Here is a 17,539-nt window from a genome sequence, read left to right on the forward strand (position 1 = left end):
TGGGCTGGAACGGGAGGCTGGAATGTTTTCAAGCTAGAGCCAGTAACCCAGAAATCAGGTAGAAATGCAGGTGGTTCTGCAGATGAGGAGGCTAAGGCCAGAGAAGAAGACGGCGTTGGTTCACACAATAGATTAGTGACAGCTTTGGAACCAGAATTCAGAACTCTGATCTATGCTTTTCCCCCTTGCATTGTACCTGTGGTTCTCAAACTTTGGTGCATCAAAATCCTGATTATAGCAAGGGTGCCTGGCTGGCTTAGTCAGTTAAATGCTGGACTCTTGATTTTGGCTCAGGTCACCATCTCAGGATCATGAGATAGAACCCCATGACTGGCTCTGGGCTGTGTGGAGCCTGACTAAGATTCTCTCTCTCCCTCTACCTCTCCCCCTGCTCATGCTCTCTCTCTCTCCAGAAAAAAAAAATAATAATAATAATTTTTAAAATTAAAAATCCCAATATAGGAAAATTCCTGGGCACACCCACCCCTAGAGTTTCAAAACCAAAAAGTCTGGAATCTGCATTTTAGGCAAACACTCAGGGGCTCCTGGGACAATAGAATCATTGTCGTGGGCCAAGACATTTGTTTATTGATAACTTCCACTAACTTCCACAGAGCTCCCCAAGTGTTCTTGGGACCAAGAGATTAAGAACTACCTTTAAGTCCCCCAAGTATCCAGCCTGAGCATGATTTGACATTCTGGAAGGTCATCCATCCCTCCTTGTAGCCCCATAATGCCCATCTGTTCTTCTGGGAAGACCCTCTCACTTTTTGTTCCACTGAGTGGAATAGCCCTCGCTGACTCGGAGGACTGGCTGCTCTGCACTCCTGGGGGCTGCCCTTATCACACTTACGATGCACCACCCTTCTCCCAGACTGCAGCCACCTTGAGAGCACAGACCCTATAGAGTCTATTTCATTCACTCATTCATTCATTCATTCAGCAAAAATTTACTGGGAACTTTTGTGTGACAGGTAATATACTAGATTCTGGGGATGCCAGAGAGTCTGTCTGTTTCTCACCATTCCCCAGTCCAGGCCAACAGTGGACATTGTTGGTGCCATAGTCCATCCTTCTGCACCCTCGACTGCCCCTCTCCAATCCATCTTCATGCAGCAGAATTAAAACAGGAATATGATCATGTGACTCCCTTACTTTAAGCCTTCCAAAGGCTTCTAATGATTCTTGGGATGAAAACTGAAATGCTTACATTTAGGACCTTAGGCTGCCTGTCCCAAATCGCTCACCTCTGACCCTTTTCTTCCAGCCCTGTTCCTCTCCCTGCAGTCACCGTAGCCTTCTCGGAGCTTCTCAGCAGTCCCTGGCCTGGGACATTGGTGCCTCATCACTGACACTGAGATGGAGTGTGAGGTGCAAGATGGATATGAGGAATCTGCTTCTGTAAGAGGAAGTGGGAGGCAGCAGGCTTGGGCAGAGAAAGAAAAACCATGAAGCAGGCCTGCCAAAGCCTTAGCCAACCTCCTGGGAAGCCTTGCAGCAAATACCGCCCCAGCACTTGCTAAGTCTCGCTCAGTCACTGAACCTAGGCTTCTCCTGTCAGGGTGCGACAGCAACCTCAGAGCAGTTCTGTGCAAGTGAGGCAGACCCTAATGGCACTGGCAGGTGGAGGCAGGCTACGGATCACACCCCTTAGTTGAAGGTAAATTCTCTCCGATTTATTTCCAGGCAAGTTTTCCCTTGATGGGTGAGGGCACATCTCCGTGTCCACCACACCCATCAGTACTGCTACCCCTTATCATCCTGCCAGGCTTCTCTGGGCAGGTTGTAGGCTACTTTGGGAAACCTTCACTCAGACTTGCGAACTATAAGTATTCATAAAACTGTCCTTTCTCTCCCGACCCGTTATCATAGTTTGCAATCACATGCTTGTGTGTGTGCTTATCTAATGGATGTCCACCTTTCCTAAGAAATTGTATGTCTGTGTAGGCAAGGACCATCTGTGTGACTCACTATAGTCCCAGAGCTCAGGTCAGCACCTGGCACATGGGAGGTGCTCAGTAAAAACTTAAGGGATGGCGAGCTGTACCATGTCTTGCAAACAAACGACTCTTCCAACTGTGGGTCATCAGGGATTTGCTGTGTATTTGGAGCTCTCGTCCCGCTCACAGAGAGAACTTTCATGACTATCTCAATGAGGTTTTCTCTTTTATATTTAGAAGCTGCTTCTGCTCCATGCCAATCTGGTGTAGAGGGCAATTTTTTTTTTTTTTTAAAGATTGTATTTATTTGACAGAGAGAAACACAGCGAGAGAGGGAACACAAGCAGAGGGAGTGAGAGAGGGGGAAGCAGGCTTCCCAACCAGCAGGGAGCCTGATGTGGGGCTCAATCCCAGGACTCTAGGATCATGACCCAAGTTGAAGGCAGCTGCTTAACTGACAGAGCCACCAGGCATGCCCGTAGAGGGCAAAATTAAGCCACAGTTCACTCTATTACCACCATCATCATCACAACTACCACTCAAAAGCTTTTCTAGGGCTCAGGGCATTACAGTGGCAGTGCCAATTTCCAAACTCACAGAGCTACACAAGCCTGGTCCCTGCATGTATGGACTGAAGCGCTGGGTTAGAAATCACAGTTCAGGCTCTGCACTTGACTGAGCCACCTGAATAAGTCACTTAATCTCTCTGAGCTTCATCTGCAAGATGGGGATAATGCCTGCCTTTTTCACTTCATTGATGTCTATCAGGTTCAAATGCAGTGATAAGTATGAATGTGCTTTGTAAACTGTAGTAGTGTGGTTCACAGGAAAGAAAGGGAGCTCTCTTCTCATGCAGTCATCACAGGTTGGCTAAGGACATAATTGGGACATTAACCTGTTTTCTACAACGATGACGTGTGAGCCCACGTAGATGGACTGTGTGCTACGCACTGTTTTCCCCAGTTTTGCAAATGGATTTGTCCTCACCTCTCTACACCCACCCACCCTGCCAGCTCCCCTGCCCCTTCTGATCTGGGGTGGAGACTAAAGGAAGTGCACCAACCCGTGGGTGAACAGTGAGGGACCGTGTTTACATTTTATGTGGGTCAAGGTTAAAATGTGTTTTAGAGATAAAGGGGTGTGGGTGTGTTTCTCCACAACTGGGCAGAGCAGGTGAGAACATGATGTTGAAGGTGGTGGTGTCCTTAGAGAAGTCAAGCTCCCTAAGGGTATCTTTGCCTGGAGACTGGATACCTAGCCACTGGGACAGAGGCGGGGAAGGAGACAGTATCAACAGAAGTGCTGGGGGTGGAACCATTGATAAGAAGCCCAAATAACTGTCTTTGGTGGGCAAGACAATTTATTAACATAGGAATATTCAGAGATATTCGTGTCTGCTGCTTCCTCAATCTGCTTTTCCCCTTTATTGCTAACCAATTTATCTAATCCAAGTATATGGCAATCTCTTGACGAGGATGAGCAAGAGAGACTCATAGCACTAGGTTCCAAACTCTTGGCTTTTTCAGAGTTACCTCACTGAACTATCCTCACAGTCCCAAGAGGTTAAGTGTGTTACCCCATTTTACAGATGGGGAAACTGGGCTTACAAATGCTAAGTAACGTGTTCAAAGTCAGCCAAGAGGTAAATGATTATATGTATCTACATTCAAACCCAGATTTTTTAGTAACTTTCCCCCTACACTGCTGTGTGTGTGTGTTTAAGATTTTTTATTTAGGGGCGTCTGGGTGGCTCAGTGGGTTGAGCCTCTGCCTTCAGCTTGGGTCATGATCCCAGGGTCCTGGGATCGAGCCTTGTGTTGGGCTCTCTGCTGGGCAGGGAGCCTGCTTCCCCCTCTCTCTGCCTGCCTCTCTGCCTCTCTCCCTTGTGATCTCTATCTGTTAGATAAATAAATTTTAAAACAAAAGATTTTTTAATTTATGTATTTGACAGAGAGAGAGAGATCACAGTAGGCAGGGAGGCAGGCACAGACAGAGGGAGGAGCAGGCTCCCTGCTGCGCAGACAGCCCGATGATGCCATGTGGGGCTCTATTCCAGGACCCTGGGATCATGACCTGAGCCTAAGGCAGAGGCTTAACCCACTGAGCCACCCAGGCACTCCCACTGCTGTTTTTAAAGTGCCTCCTGCCCCCTACTTTCACACATCTAATACTGAGTGTGTGTGTTTGTTGGGGTGAGGGAGCTTTGGGCTGCTTTTCTGCAGGAAAACACCTAGACACAGAATTTCCAAGAGGGGAAGGGAACCTGGGGGGCATTTAACCCAATTTACTTTGCAGATAGACATCTGAGGCCCAGAGAGGGAAAGTGATTTCTCCCGCTGGCTCCCTGGATTTTGGTGTCTGACTGGTGTTTTCCATTCCGACTCTTGCCCTGCACTCACTCTGGGGGAGCCAAGGTGCCTTTGACTGGTAATACCTTTGCCAAAAAAATTCGACAAATATTTACTAGTGCCTACCTAACTGCCAGGAACCCTTAAAGGTGCTATGAATAGGATGAAGAGGAAACACTACCCTTCTGGAGCTAACGTGGTGAATGCAGGAGGTGGACATAAGCCCGTAAGAGGTATCTAAATAAGATAATTTCAGATGCTTGCAAGAAATAAAGAGGTAATAAAAGTAGGGAAGAGCTACAGATGGGAGTCAGGAAACTCGATCACCTGGTACCTGCCTGGTGCTGATCCTTTAATTCTCACAACCACCTTTAGATGCTAGGGTCAGATCTCCGCTTTGCTGACAAGGAAGCTGACGTTCAGAGGGGTAAAGAGTGGCAGTCAGGTCCCAAACTCCTAAGCTCCACTTCCTACCAGCTCCCGTCGAGCGGCCGCGGCCACCTTCGGGCCCTGGATGATGAAACCCGGGCGAGGACTGCACCATCTCTCAGCCGTCTCCTCGCAGGTGCTCGGTAGTGGGTGGAGAGGGGGGAGGGGTCGTGGAGGGAGGGATGCGCTTCCAGACACACTGCAAAAAGCTCAAATTCGTAGGAGGCTGAAAGAGCCCCTGGCCCAGACCCCGCCCAGCTCCCCAGCCCCAGAGCGGGGGACAAAGAGCCCGCCCAGCCCCCGGCAGAGTCTGAAGACCGTTCCCGCCTCTGGCCCGGCCCCCTATCTGGCCAACGCGGAGCACTATGGGACTTGTAGTTCGACCACTTTCCACATCGGCTCTGGAAGCGGACTGGGGAACTACAAGGCCCAGGAGCCAGTGGGCAGGCCCGGGGCGGACCCGCCGGCTGTGGGTGTGCGAGCGCGGGGGGCCGGGCGGTGCGGGCTCTGGGTGCTGAAATGCGGCTGCTGGCGCCCAAGCCCCGGGCCAGTTTCAGGCGCGCGCGGTAGCTGGACGAAGCTAGGGGTGGCCAGGTGGCGGCAGCAGGCACGTTGCATTCGTGCATTGGGCGCAGCGTTTGCAAAACTGCTTTGGCTCTGCGGTAGCGCGGTGAAGGGTTCGAGTCGCCGGGGGATGGGCACCCGGCCCGGGAGCCAAGGTGGCTCCGCTCGCTGAAAGGGCCCTTTGGCTGGGCTTGGGGGTTGGGGCACTGGTGCCCGTCTTGGACTGTGCGCGACATGTTTGTTCTTTTTCTTTTAGTGTCAAGGTTTTCCTGGACGGGCGCGCGATGCAGCGGGCAGCGGCACTAGTCCGGCGGGGCTGCTGCCCCCGGACCCCGGGCCCATGGAGCCGTAGTCAGAGCAGCGCGGCCGCCGAGGCCTCGGCAGTGCTCAAGGTGCGGCCCGAGCGGAGCCGGCGCGAGCGCATCCTAACGCTTGAGTCCATGAACCCGCAGGTGAAGGCTGTGGAGTATGCGGTGCGGGGACCCATCGTGCTCAAAGCCGGCGAGATCGAGCTCGAGCTGCAGCGGGTGAGCGCGGGCGCCTGGGGCCGCGGGGCGGGAGGGCCCAGGGAGGCTAGGGTCGCCGAAACTGTCAGGGATTGCGGGGAGGGAGAACAGTAGTTGTTCGAGGCTGGGGTCCACCCGCTGGGGCTTCCTCTCACGCCGGTGTCCAGCTCCTTCGTTCAGCCAAGGTTGGCTAAAACAAGAATGCCCTCCTCCTATCCCTTCACCCACTGGTGCCCGCCCGGCACCTGGCACAAAGTAAGGCCCTCAGATACGGTTCACTTGTTGAATTGAATTCATCAATTATAATTGAGCGACCGGGAGTGCCAGGCACTGCACTTATGTGGCTGTCCTACCCGCGGCGGAACCAAGGTCCGTGGGGGGAGGTTAACAACAACCAGTAAAGAAAGAGACGAGAGAATTTCAGATAGTGAATAAGTGCTTTGGAGAAAATAAAATGGAGGAATGGTGTAAGGGTTTGCTGGATGGGAGTGTTGGGAAGGCTGGCATGTTAGGTAGGAGGAGAGGGAGGAAGGCTCTAAGACTTAGGTTTGTTCCTAAAGCTTTTTTTCTTGCTGAGACCTTTTTGGTCGTTCTGCCAGTAAGGATTCCATGACAAGAGTGGAGGTGTGGAGGAGGGTCCTCAAGGATTCCTGCCTCATTGAAACATTTTGATCTCTGGGGATACCCTCCTCCCCATTGGGTAGTCAAAGTCTTGAGCCTTTGGAGCCTTGGTAGGATGGCCCTGGACTTTCTTTGTCTTGGGTGGCTGGCTGACTGCGATCTTGGCTTTCGTTTGTAGTTGCATGTAAAAGTGACCGCATCCCCAGGAGTGATTTCTCTTCCTACAACCAGGGTGACTGGGTGTGTGTAAGAGATACCTCTGTAAGATACCAGTTCTAATCTGAGTGGAATTCAGGAGGCCAAGTCAAGAGAGGCAGTGTTAAAAAAAAAAAAAAAAAAAAAAAAAAGCGAGCACTGCTAAGATTTCTAAGATCTGATGAAACAGCTGCTTGCTTAAGATAGTTCTAACCCAGAATGTGGGTGGGGGAGGGTTCCTTGATCTGGAGCTCTCAGAGGCTCTAGAACTGGGTGACTCTGGGGTGAGTTGATCACTTAGTGTCCCATGCATGTATGGGAGGAAGCAGTGGTGGGATCCCAGGTCTCCTGACTGAAAATAGTGAGCTGAACTAGTTAGAGTCCAGTGTCTCCCTCTGACTCCTTTCACGGCTAAGTTTAAGGTTTGGCTCACAGAAGGCTGGCTCGGCTTCTGTGCTTTCCTGGCCCGAGGTGTGAGGTGGGCCAGAGACAGAAAACACGAGTTTTGCCACTCTGCTCTTGTGACTGGCCGACTGGAGTTGCCTGTCCTTGAGACAACAGTTTTCCCTGTTAAAGCAACACTGAGATTAAATTGTTCCGGGCTTATCACTTGAGCGAATTCCTCTGGTTTCAGAGCTGGTAAAGGCTCCAGGGGTTCTCTCCACCTTTTGCTAAATAGCAGCTTGGGTGTGGGCTCCATGAGGTACGAGGATGATTAGAACAGAAAGGTGTCCTGTCTTTGTCTTCAGGAGGCTGACTGCCCACCTGTTCTGTGGACCTGAGCCTCTCCCCCACCACTTTTTTTTAAGAACTGGTGGGATTTTTTATCAGGCAGAGAAAAATGTGAGAGCATTCCAGGTGGGAGCTGTGAGCAAAGATGGAAGGTTAGGAAGTTCTGGCATTTGGGTCAGGGGTTGGTGCTGTTTGAAGAGCGGCACCATGGCAGGACGTTACAGGAGATGAATGAGACAGACAAGGCGGGCTGGAGTTTGGGGGCTGGGCTCAGGACTTTCGGGGGCAAAGTGGGGGTTTTGGTGTGAAGTGGGGAACCATGAAGGGGTTCCAATAGGGCACAGTTCCATGATTGAGGTGAACAAATTTCTTGATCATTTAAGCTGGAGGCACCGTATGATTTCTGGGAGGGACGATGATGCACATTCCCATAGCCTACTCCTAAGTAAGTTGAGTTTTGTGTACACCTCCTTTCTGGTGCTTTCATTCAAACTTAACGCCTTCTCGTTTTATTCTCACTTTGTCCCAGTCTAGCTGCTAGAGACATAGCTCAGCCAAGCCAGCATAGCCTCCCTTAAACCTTTCATTTTGGGAGACCCCCTGTATCTACTTTGCTAGCTTACACAGTGCCCCTTCTGAGAGAGCCATATTTTTCCCAGTAATTTTTTTTTTTTTTTTTCGTTTTTTTGGCTTGGCTCTGCACAGCTTCATTTTTTTTTTTTTTTTTCTACCTCTGTTTTGAACTGCAGTGATCAAAATGGGACTGGTGTTATAAAGAGTTTGACTGGGTAGAGATGGGACAGGTAAGGATTTGTAGGGTGACTTGGGGTGAATCTCCTATCATCTCTGGGCTTTGGTTTCCCTAGTCTATAAAAGGAGAGAGGTGGCTTGGTGGGCCCAGAGATCTCCGCCCCCCCCCCCCCCCCCAATTCCCTGCCCTGACTTTTGTATCTCTTGTCCATCCGAAGGGGTCCTGGCCTTTATGCTGCCTTTTGGAATTATTTCACCAGGTGCTCTGCAGACAGTACTCACTGTTTGGCTGGACACGTGGTTCTGGTGTTTGACTTTGAGGTGGCTGGCCGGGCAAGTTCCATCCTCCTTCCGTCTGTGACAGGAGCGGAGAGTGCTCAGGAAAGCCTGACGGAGGGAAGGGAAGTTGGTTAAGTGGGTGTGAAAGGGGCCATTCAACTCCAGTCCTGTCTGTGTGCTCTCAGAGAGGCCCTGTTTCTCCCTGACAGCAGCTCCAAGCTCCAAATGGGGAGAAACTATTAGCTTTTCAGATCCTGGTGTTCACTGGGAGCAGCCCTTAAAAATAAGCTGCAATTAGTAGGAGTTTTGAAAAGATCTGTCAGTTCTTTCTCAACCTACTACTTTTTTCCTTTATTGCAGGAGGGGAGGAAGTTGGCACGAGTAGAGACAGGAATGGCTCTACTTCTGTTTGTAAAGTACACACAGTTGGGGCGAAACATTCATAAATAGAGGGAAAAACTGATTGTGACTGTTAAAATCAGTGTGTGCTGCATCCACACTGGTAAAAATGGAAGGTGCTATATAACACATGGTTATAGTTAGCTGAGAACTAAGAAACCCTGGTTGTGCCAAGCACAGGTGGTGAAATCTCACGGTCATTTTCTTCAACGTTCAATTTAAAACAAATTGGTAGTGCTGGCTTCTAATAGAACAAACCCTGCCCCACCCACCCTGTCCAGGTCTCCATGGACCTACATCCTGGGCTTGGCTTTACATGCTGTGGGCCTCAGGTCTTTCAGAGCACCTTGGGCTCAGTTTCTGCCTCTGCAAAATGGGCCAATTTATTTCCTCTAAAGACTAGTTTGAGATGAGAATGAGAACAGCTGGAAGTCAGTTAGAACTCTTAAGAGCTGGGGTGCCTGGGTGGCTCAGTGGGTTAAAGCCTCTGCTTTGGCTCAGGGTCCTGGGATCGATCCCTGCATCGGGCTCTCTGCTCAGCAGGGAGCCTGCATCCCCCTCTCTCTCTGCCTGCCTCTCTGCCTACTTGTGATCTCTGTCTGTCAAATAAATAAATAAAGTATTTGAAAAAAAAAAAACCCAAAACAAAAAACCTCTTAAGAGCCTTCTTCTCAAACTAATGAGAGTTGCTTGAAGAGAAGCACCAAGGAATACCCTTTCCTTGCCTTCATGCTGAGCCTCTCTGGGTCTGGGAGTGCATTCTGCAGTGTGTGCTCTGTCTTTCCTGGTCCTTAGCCTTGCTATCATGAATTATTCTATTTGGAGCTCATCAGCTCTCATTCCTGCTTTCTTCCCTGTGAGTCTCTGTTTCTCTTGGTGACCCTCCCAACAGACCCCCGGAGTTCAGGGTTTCCCATCCCCTGTGGACCCTGAGTACACAGACCCAAGAAAATAAATGCTCAATGTTCTCAGACTTCTTGTCAGTGGGCCCTGAATTGGTTGAGCAGTGCCAGGGGCAGGCATGGGAAAGGAACATCAAGGACTCTGTTCCAGGGAACAACTGTCCTACCCAGCCTTTCCCCCTACATGTCACATGAAATGACAGGAGCCATCCCTTGCTTAAGAAAACTGCCTTGTGCAGTGTTGGAATCAGCTTTCGTCCCATCAACCTTCATAATGATGTTGGGCCTGTGACCTGGGAAGGCCATTAATAGTCTTTTTCCTTCTTGCTAACACCCTGTGAAATAGGTCATGCCTTGAGCCTGGGCCTATTCCCAGATCCCTACTTAAGCTGAACGGAGGGGAAGGCCTTTCTCTAGGTACATTATCTCAGCTGCCTGCCTGCCCCACCCCAAGCCCAGGGAGGCAGCGTTGAGTGGGATGTAAGCAGGTGGGTTATCTGGATGTGCTCCTGGATACTGTGAGAGGAAACGGGAATGCTATCTGCTGACCTGGTGGGCTCCTGGGGGCTGGGCTGAGGCAAGGTCACTATTGGGTGTGCCAATCAGACCTGGATGAGTCAGTGTGGGCAGGAGTCAGTCCCTGGCTCCTTGTTATTTCCCATCCCTTGTGGACCTTCAGTGCTTTTTGGTAAGAATCTGCTCCAGAACAGCCTCCTTTATGTGGGGGCCTTTGGCTGGACAGGCTGATCTGCTGCCCATTCAAGGGAGCCAGCTCATCCCCACCCCCAGCTCATCCATCACAGCAAAATGTCTGGGGTCTCTGGGCACCTAGACCCAAGAAAAGAGATGCGCAGTGTTCCCAGGCTTCTTGAATTGGTTGAGCAGTGCAGGGGGCGGGCATGGGAAAGGAACATCCAGGGCTCTGTTCCAGGCATATTCTCTCCCTGCATTGGGCTGGCTGAGGGCCCACAGCTGTGTGTTGGTTCCTGGCCCTCGACTGTGATGGATTTTATCCCTACCAAAGAATGAACTGTGCCCATGCCATAGAAATTACCTGTGCTCAGCTGGCCAGGCCTAGGGGGCTGTGGCAATTCACAGGCTGACAGAAGGACCTGTGCCAGGAGCTCAGGCCGGTGCCAATGGGGGTGAGTCAGTCCTACCCCTTTGTACACCGTGGCCTGGCCCCTCCTCCACCCCCCAGCCCCCAGCCTCCTGCCTGTGGGGTGAGCCCTGAGGCCACATGCCTCTCAGTCCGTCTCCAGGGTCCTGCTCTCACCCAGCAGAGGGTGGTGCCACCCACGGGCCTTGGCCCTCAGGACACTTAAGCTGGGACCTTTTCTCATACAGACCAGCCCTGAAGAGCTGTGCAGAAGGGACAGGGATTTAAAAGGCCTCTTACCCCCCATAGGCTTTTAGACACTTACCAAGCCCTGTTTATGAAGGTCCATGGCCAGTTCTGAGACACTCCCCAGCCGGCTCTGTCCCCACCCCATGCCTTCTTGCTCCAGAACAGCCAGATAAATGGAAGTCTTAGGGGTGGCAGAGGAGGGTCAGGAAAACTTGTTTGGCAGCTACTTTTGTCCCTTAAGATCACTGTTTTTTTTTTTTTTTTTAATAGATTTTATTTATTTTATTTGACAGAGAGAGATGACAAGCAGGCAGAGAGGCAGGCAGAGACAGAGTGGGAAACAGGCTCCCTGCTGAGCAGAGAGCCCGATGTGGGGCTCGATCCCAGGACACTGAGATCATGACCTGAGCCGAAGGCAGCGGCTTAATCCACTGAGCCACCCAGGCGCCCCAAGATCACTGTTTTTTACTTAAGGTATATATTATTGATTTTGAAAAGGCAAAGTTTTCTAAAGGTGATTTAATTCACACATTGTGGGAGTTAGAGAAGAGACAAGGGTCCAAACCTTCGAAAACAGGGAGGCCAACCCTAAGAGACACTTAACTCTAGGAAACAAACTGAGGGTTGCTTCAGGGGGATAAGGTAACTGGGAGAACTGGCATGAAGGAGGGAACTTGATGGAATGAGCACTGGGTGTTATATGCAACTGATGAATCACTAAATTCTACCCCTGAAACTATAATACACTATATGTTAGCAAAATTGGACTTTTTATTTTATTTATTTGTTTTTAAGATTTTATTTACTTATTTGACAGACAGAGGTCACAAGTAGGTGGAGAGGCAGACAGAGAGAGAGAGAGAGGAGAAAGCAGGCTCCCCATCGAGCAGAGAGCCCTATGTGGGGCTCCATCCCAGGACCCCAGGATCATGACCTGAGCCGAAGGCAAAGGCTTTAACCCACTGAGCCGCCCCGGCACCCTGAATTTATTTTTTTTTAAGATTTTATTTATTTGATAGATCACCAGTAGGCAGAGAGGCAGGCAGAGAGAGAGGGGGGGGAAAGCAGGCTCCCTGCTGAGCAGAGAGCCTGATGCTGGACTTGATCCCAAGACCCTGAGATCATGACTTGAGCTGAAGGCAGAGGCTCAACCTACTGAGCCATCCAGGTGCCCCAGCAAAATGGAATTTAAATAAAAATACATAGAATTTATATTTTTAAAATTTGAATTTAACATGTCCTTGAGGAAAGGGCAGCTGGAGATGGGAAGGTGGCCAGGCTTTCCATCCAGGCCACTCCTTGGTCCTGTTCCCTCCTTGCCCCACAGCTGCATTTCTCTGCCACGACCCTCCCAACCCTGTCCTTGGTCAGGCTTTGTAACCTGATGATGTTTGTTCTCTGCCAAGTGCTTTCGTACTGTTTGTCTCAGATAACCCTTCGGCCACCCTGGGGGGTTGTCATTGAACTTGGCTGCTGATTCTTAACGCTTCTAGTGGCAAATTCTGGACTTGGGAGCTCTGTGGAATCCCCTTATGTCCAGATCCCCAAAACCTCTGTCCGGAGTGCATTTTCTCATTCTCAGCAGCCGGGAGTCCTTTAGTCACCCCAACCCTGCCCCCCATGACCTTGAGGTTGGCAGGTCTCTGAGTCCCTCCTCTCTGGGACCTCCTTCCTGTGTTGAACACGTTGCTTGGGCAGTGACTGAGAGTTAGTTCTTCAGCCATTCTTTTGCATCTTTGGTGCCTTTTTTTTTTTTTTTTAAGCGAAAATCAGCCCACATTCTTTTTTCTGCAAAACCAGGTTGCAAGGGGACAAGCCTAGAGGTCCCTGCTGATTGGGGGTCTTCTGGAGGGGAGGGCGGCTCTGGTGCTCCGGCCATTTATTTAGGCTGTTGAGATGGAGCCGTGCTTGGGGGCAAGTTGTGGGGGGCTTTCCCTGATGTTTGGGGGCCTCTGCTGCTGACCCCTGCCTCCCACCACTTTTGCCCCAAGGTCCTCTTTTTAGGCATCCTTCCCAGGCCAAGTTGACTGGCAGGCCTTGGACCTGCAGCTGCCTCGGGGTGCAGCCCAGGAGAACTCCTGCAGCCTTCTTAGAAAGTGGGTGGTGGTGAGCATAATGGTTGAGAAGAGTGATCTTGGAGTCTGGCTTCAAATCCCACTACTTGTGTTTATCAATTATGTGATCTCGGACAAGTTGCTTAGCCTTTTGAAGCCTCGTTCTCCTCATTTGTAAAATGAGATTAATACTAGTTCTTCATGGGGTGGTGGTTAAGGTTAAATGGGGCGAGCCACGTCAAGGGCTTGGCACTATGCCTGACACCTGGTGAGGCTCAAAATAGGAGTGTTTATTAATATCCTGTGGGGGGCATTGCTTGGCGAATCCAGGATCTCTGAGTCTCCAAGTAACCACCTGTTGCCTTCTCTCTGCTCAGGGTATCAAAAAACCATTCACTGAAGTCATCCGTGCCAACATCGGGGACGCCCAGGCCATGGGCCAGCAGCCAATAACCTTCCTCCGACAGGTAAGCTGGTGCTCAGGAGCAGAGGCTGCTGGGAGAGCAGGGAACTGGAGCCTGGGCGGGCCAGCCAGCTCTTCTCATTCCTGCTTCCTCCCCTGTCCGGCCCCCTTGGGACACAGCAGGCACCAGAATCCCACAGGGAGGTACCATGGAAGTAGCAGCCCCCCTCCAGTGTCTGATGTGCCCTGGGTCTCTCCCTCAGTCTCCTCCCCTTCCAAAGTTGTCTAGAATGTCTAGACTCACTTTGGGGCTACTCTTGCATATGAGGCTCCCAGGGATACCCTTCCATAGTCTGTGGTCTCTCATACTGAGATCCCAGAGCATGGTTCATAAGTGTGTCAGAGAAGCAGCTTGGAGAAGTAGAGGCCCAGTGGGCTGGGAGGTGATATGTGGGGGTCCAGATACTTTCATCCCAAGTGAGACACCCCGAGTTTGAGCGCTGACTCTGCCACTTACCAGCTGGGTGGCTTTGAGTAAGGGCAAGTCACCAGAGCATTGTCTTGGAGGACAGCTGGGGGCCTCAGTGTGACACTGAGTATGAAGTGCTGATCCCTGGCCCACAGAGTATGGGGTTGGTGACCACTGTCAGCTGCTGCTCTCCTGCTTGCCTTGCTGATGTGACCCATCTTGCTCCTGAGGTCTCCAGGAGGTGGGGTTTAGTGTTTCCGTTTGGGCACCAATTGCAAGGATGCTGCATGGGTTTAAATTGTGGGATTGGTGGGCTGGCGGGAGAAAAAAATGCCAAGGGCCTCCTGAACAGAGGGAGAGACCAGTGGTGGCAAAAGCTGCTTCCTATGGAGCAAAATATGGTCCTTACGTGGTTAAGGTTCGCAGGCTTGGGCAAGCAGGGCAGCTGAGCCCCGGAGGCCCCCGCCCTTTTCGCCTGCTGCAGGGGCTGGCATGGCGGGGGTGACCCTGCCCTACTCTCTGGTGGAGGGGTGCAGGGACCTGACTTAGCTTGGGGAGTTCACGCAGGGTCTGGGGAAGAGAACCGAGGCTGGTATTGAGCCGAGGAACGTCACTGGGGCTCCCCTCCCGTGGCCACTGCTGGTGAGCTCAGGAGCATACCAGCAGCTTGTGAACAGATGAGGCCCCAAACTGGGCCGGAAGCTGGGGAAATGGATCAGACCAAACAGCTCTGCTGGGGAAGCCGAGGCAGGAGAAGGCTGGAGGGCCTTGAGTGTCCTGAAGTCACACAGCTCTGGAGGAGAGAGTAGAAGCCGTTCCCCACACGTGCCTGGGGCTCTGGGCGTGAAGAGGCTCCTGCTGACTCAGTGTCCTCTGGCTGGCTGACTTGTTCCCAAATCAGGCTCTGGCTGTGGCAAACCCAGCCTCTCCTGCCTGGTGCTGGCGTCCTGCAGCCTTCACATGTGTCTCTTCTTCACAAGTGCCGGTGGGAGGAGGGCAGGCCAGGTCATTGACCATTGTACGCATGAAGAAGTGAGGCACCAGGAAGCCACCACCCAGCTGGTGTCAGAGCCACGAGCCCTCGCGTCCCCTCAGGGCTCTTGGCACAGCTTTTGCATTGCCAGCTTAGACTTGCCCGGTGAGCTGGGGTTTACCAGCACTTTTGCAAACATTTCCTTGCTTAATCCTCTTAATTTGTGAGGTTAGGGTGATTTTCTCTGTTACAGAGATGGGGAAACTGACCCGGCCTTCAGTTCTGGCCAGGAAAGGGGATGACGGTGAGAAAGGGGGCAGGGGTTGAGAGTGTGGGGGAGGACACTCAGTCTGTGAGTTAGGAAGGGGTCTGTGCTCCTTTCAGTTGGGGTTCACCTGCCTGCTCAGCCCTGGCCCCTGCTCAGGAGCCCCCTGGATCTTGTGGCCTTGGGTGTGTGCACTGCCGTCCTCTTTGGAAGAGTTAGGGCCAGGGACTGAGGGGCAGGCTCCTCCTGTTCCCCGGCTCCTCTTCTGGCAGCTCTCCCTTTGGGTCCCAAGCCCAGGTCATGATGTACCCCACCTTTCAACATCTCCTGCTGCAAAGAGCCCAGCATGCTCCTCCCCAGCCACCCCAAGCTCCCCCCAGGCTGGAGCCCTCGTGGAGAGGCATGTCCCGGAGTTGTGGTCGTCACATTGTCCATGCTCAGGGTCCTCACGGCCCTCCTGAGGCTCTGGGCTTGGGGGTGCTAGGAGCCCAGCCCGCGCCTCTCTTCCCCCAGGTGATGGCACTCTGCACCTACCCAAACCTGTTGGACAGCCCCAGCTTCCCAGAAGATGCTAAGAAGCGCGCCCGGCGGATCCTACAGGCTTGTGGCGGGAACAGCCTGGGTGAGCACCCTCCCCCGCCCCCCATAGTCGGGTCCCGGAGGGCATGAGGTGAACATGCGTTCTGAGTGCGGGCTTGGGCCCTGGCCCCGAATGGAGAGTTACCCATGTGAGTGTGTGCATGTGTACGGGATGGTAACACGCAGAGTAAATGAAAAACAGTCTTCCTCTTCGTGTCTGCTCTGTTAACCTCCCGTTAGCTGAGCAGTGAGGTAAATGCCATCTTTTGGAGGATCAGGGCACTTGAGCTGCAGGAGCCTCCCCTGACCTGGAGTTTGGTTTCACACCTGGAAGCCAGCTTGAGTAATTGACCCTTCTGTCCGCAGAATGTTGGTGTGCTTGTTTTAAAGTTTTTTTGTTTTTTGTTTTTTGTTTTTTTAGAGAGCATGAGCCTGGGCAAGGGGAGAGAATCTTCAAGCTGACTCCCCGGGACCCCGAGGTCATGTTCTTGGCCAAAGTCAAGAATCAGGGTAACCTGAGTCACCCAGACCTACCCCTCAGAGCAGAGGGTTTAACCCAGTGATGGGCCTCAGTGACGGGCTGGGTGAGGTGCGGTGCGTGGCTTTGTCCAGTCTTCGTGTCTGTCACCGCTGTGGCAAGAGGTGGTCAGTTATTGGGGAAGGGGAGTGCTATTCCTTCTGTTCCCACCTCCCTGGCCTTTGGTCCCCTTTGCTGGAAGCCCGCGCCCAGCCATCTGCCTCCGTAAGGAGGGAGCCCTCCATGGAGGGAGGCCCTGGAATCTGGCCCCTGCAGATGTGAAAATGATACTCTCCCTCCCTTTGCTGTTGAGATGAATTTCCAGGCTCTGGGCCTCTGGCTCTTTGTTCTCATCTCCTGTTCTTTGTTCTGTTTGCTTTTGCCCCATTCCTTTGCGCCATGCCTACAGAGGGGATCCAACTTTCCTCACCCCAGGAAAAATAGTTGTTCTGAGAGTTTTTTTTAGGACACGTGCCTGAATGTTCTGGAACGTGGGAGAGGGATTCTTGTAGCTTGCTCAGCAGAGGGTCAGCTACCTTCCGCTTCTCTGACACTCCCCTATCCCTCCCCTCCCTTTTTCTGTTCTTTCCCTTTCCATTAGCAATAATCGCGCCTCGGATAAACCTCATTGGCCACGATACTGCCACTGCGCAAAGCTTGTGCTTTCCCTTTAATGAGAGCCCTGTGCTTACCTTCCTTGCTGTGGTTACCCCACCATGCTCTGTCCGAGTCTGGTCACTGTCCTTCAGGGTGTCCCTCTCAGGAAGGGACCAACTCCCCTTGCTTTCCTGCCTGCCAGACTGGGGAGGGTGTGGGCTAGCTCCTTGTATGGCAGGGCCGAAACCACAAGCTGTCAGAGAACAACCCAGCAGCCGGAACGCTCAGCCTGCAGCCTCCTCTCCTCCTGTGCCCTCTGCCCAGTCCACAGGACTAAGGTGCCAAGACCCTGTGGCCATGGGCCCAAGATTCCTGGAAGCTTCGAGGAGAGGCAGGGGAGGGAGTGTTTGTTGTCTGCATGCCTGACGGGAATCCGGCTGACGCGGCGGGGAGGGGGTTCTCTGTTCCCTGCAGGAAGCTTTGAGTTTTTGCAACTTTGTCAGCCAGGGCTTTGGAAAGGAGTTGGGGAGGCCACATTCATGTGAGCCCCCACTTGGGGTGTTACAGCAAGAGGAAAGTTGGCCTGCGTGTGGGGTTTTGGGGACTTGCACTGAGTTCTGAGGACCCTGTGAGGATAGGTGAGGTGGGTATTCCCTGAGCCCCTCTTCT

The 17,539-nt window shown here is 52.2% G+C and overlaps 1 protein-coding gene and 1 pseudogene across 2 annotated transcripts in view; one reads left to right on the plus strand and one right to left on the minus strand.

The window, feature by feature from the left end:
• The first annotated feature begins 5,195 nt into the window (after positions 1–5,195).
• GPT2 (glutamic--pyruvic transaminase 2) overlaps positions 5,196–17,539 on the plus strand; it is a 34,979-nt gene continuing 22,635 nt past the window's right edge. The window contains exons 1-4 of one of the 2 annotated variants that reach the window (XM_059383823.1): positions 5,196–5,324; positions 5,538–5,808; positions 13,445–13,534; positions 15,691–15,799. In XM_059383823.1, the coding sequence (XP_059239806.1) occupies positions 5,566–5,808; positions 13,445–13,534; positions 15,691–15,799 (442 nt within the window). In that variant the 5' untranslated portion in view covers positions 5,196–5,324; positions 5,538–5,565. Of the gene's footprint in view, positions 5,325–5,350; positions 5,437–5,537; positions 5,809–13,444; positions 13,535–15,690; positions 15,800–17,539 lie in introns of those variants that run through there. The other variant, XM_059383824.1, reaches the window with a different exon arrangement.
• Positions 16,864–16,931, minus strand: LOC132006265 (U4 spliceosomal RNA; annotated as a pseudogene).

Source organism: Mustela nigripes, chromosome 17, assembly GCF_022355385.1.
Source record: "Mustela nigripes isolate SB6536 chromosome 17, MUSNIG.SB6536, whole genome shotgun sequence".
In the NCBI taxonomy this organism is placed as follows: Eukaryota; Metazoa; Chordata; class Mammalia; order Carnivora; family Mustelidae; genus Mustela; species Mustela nigripes.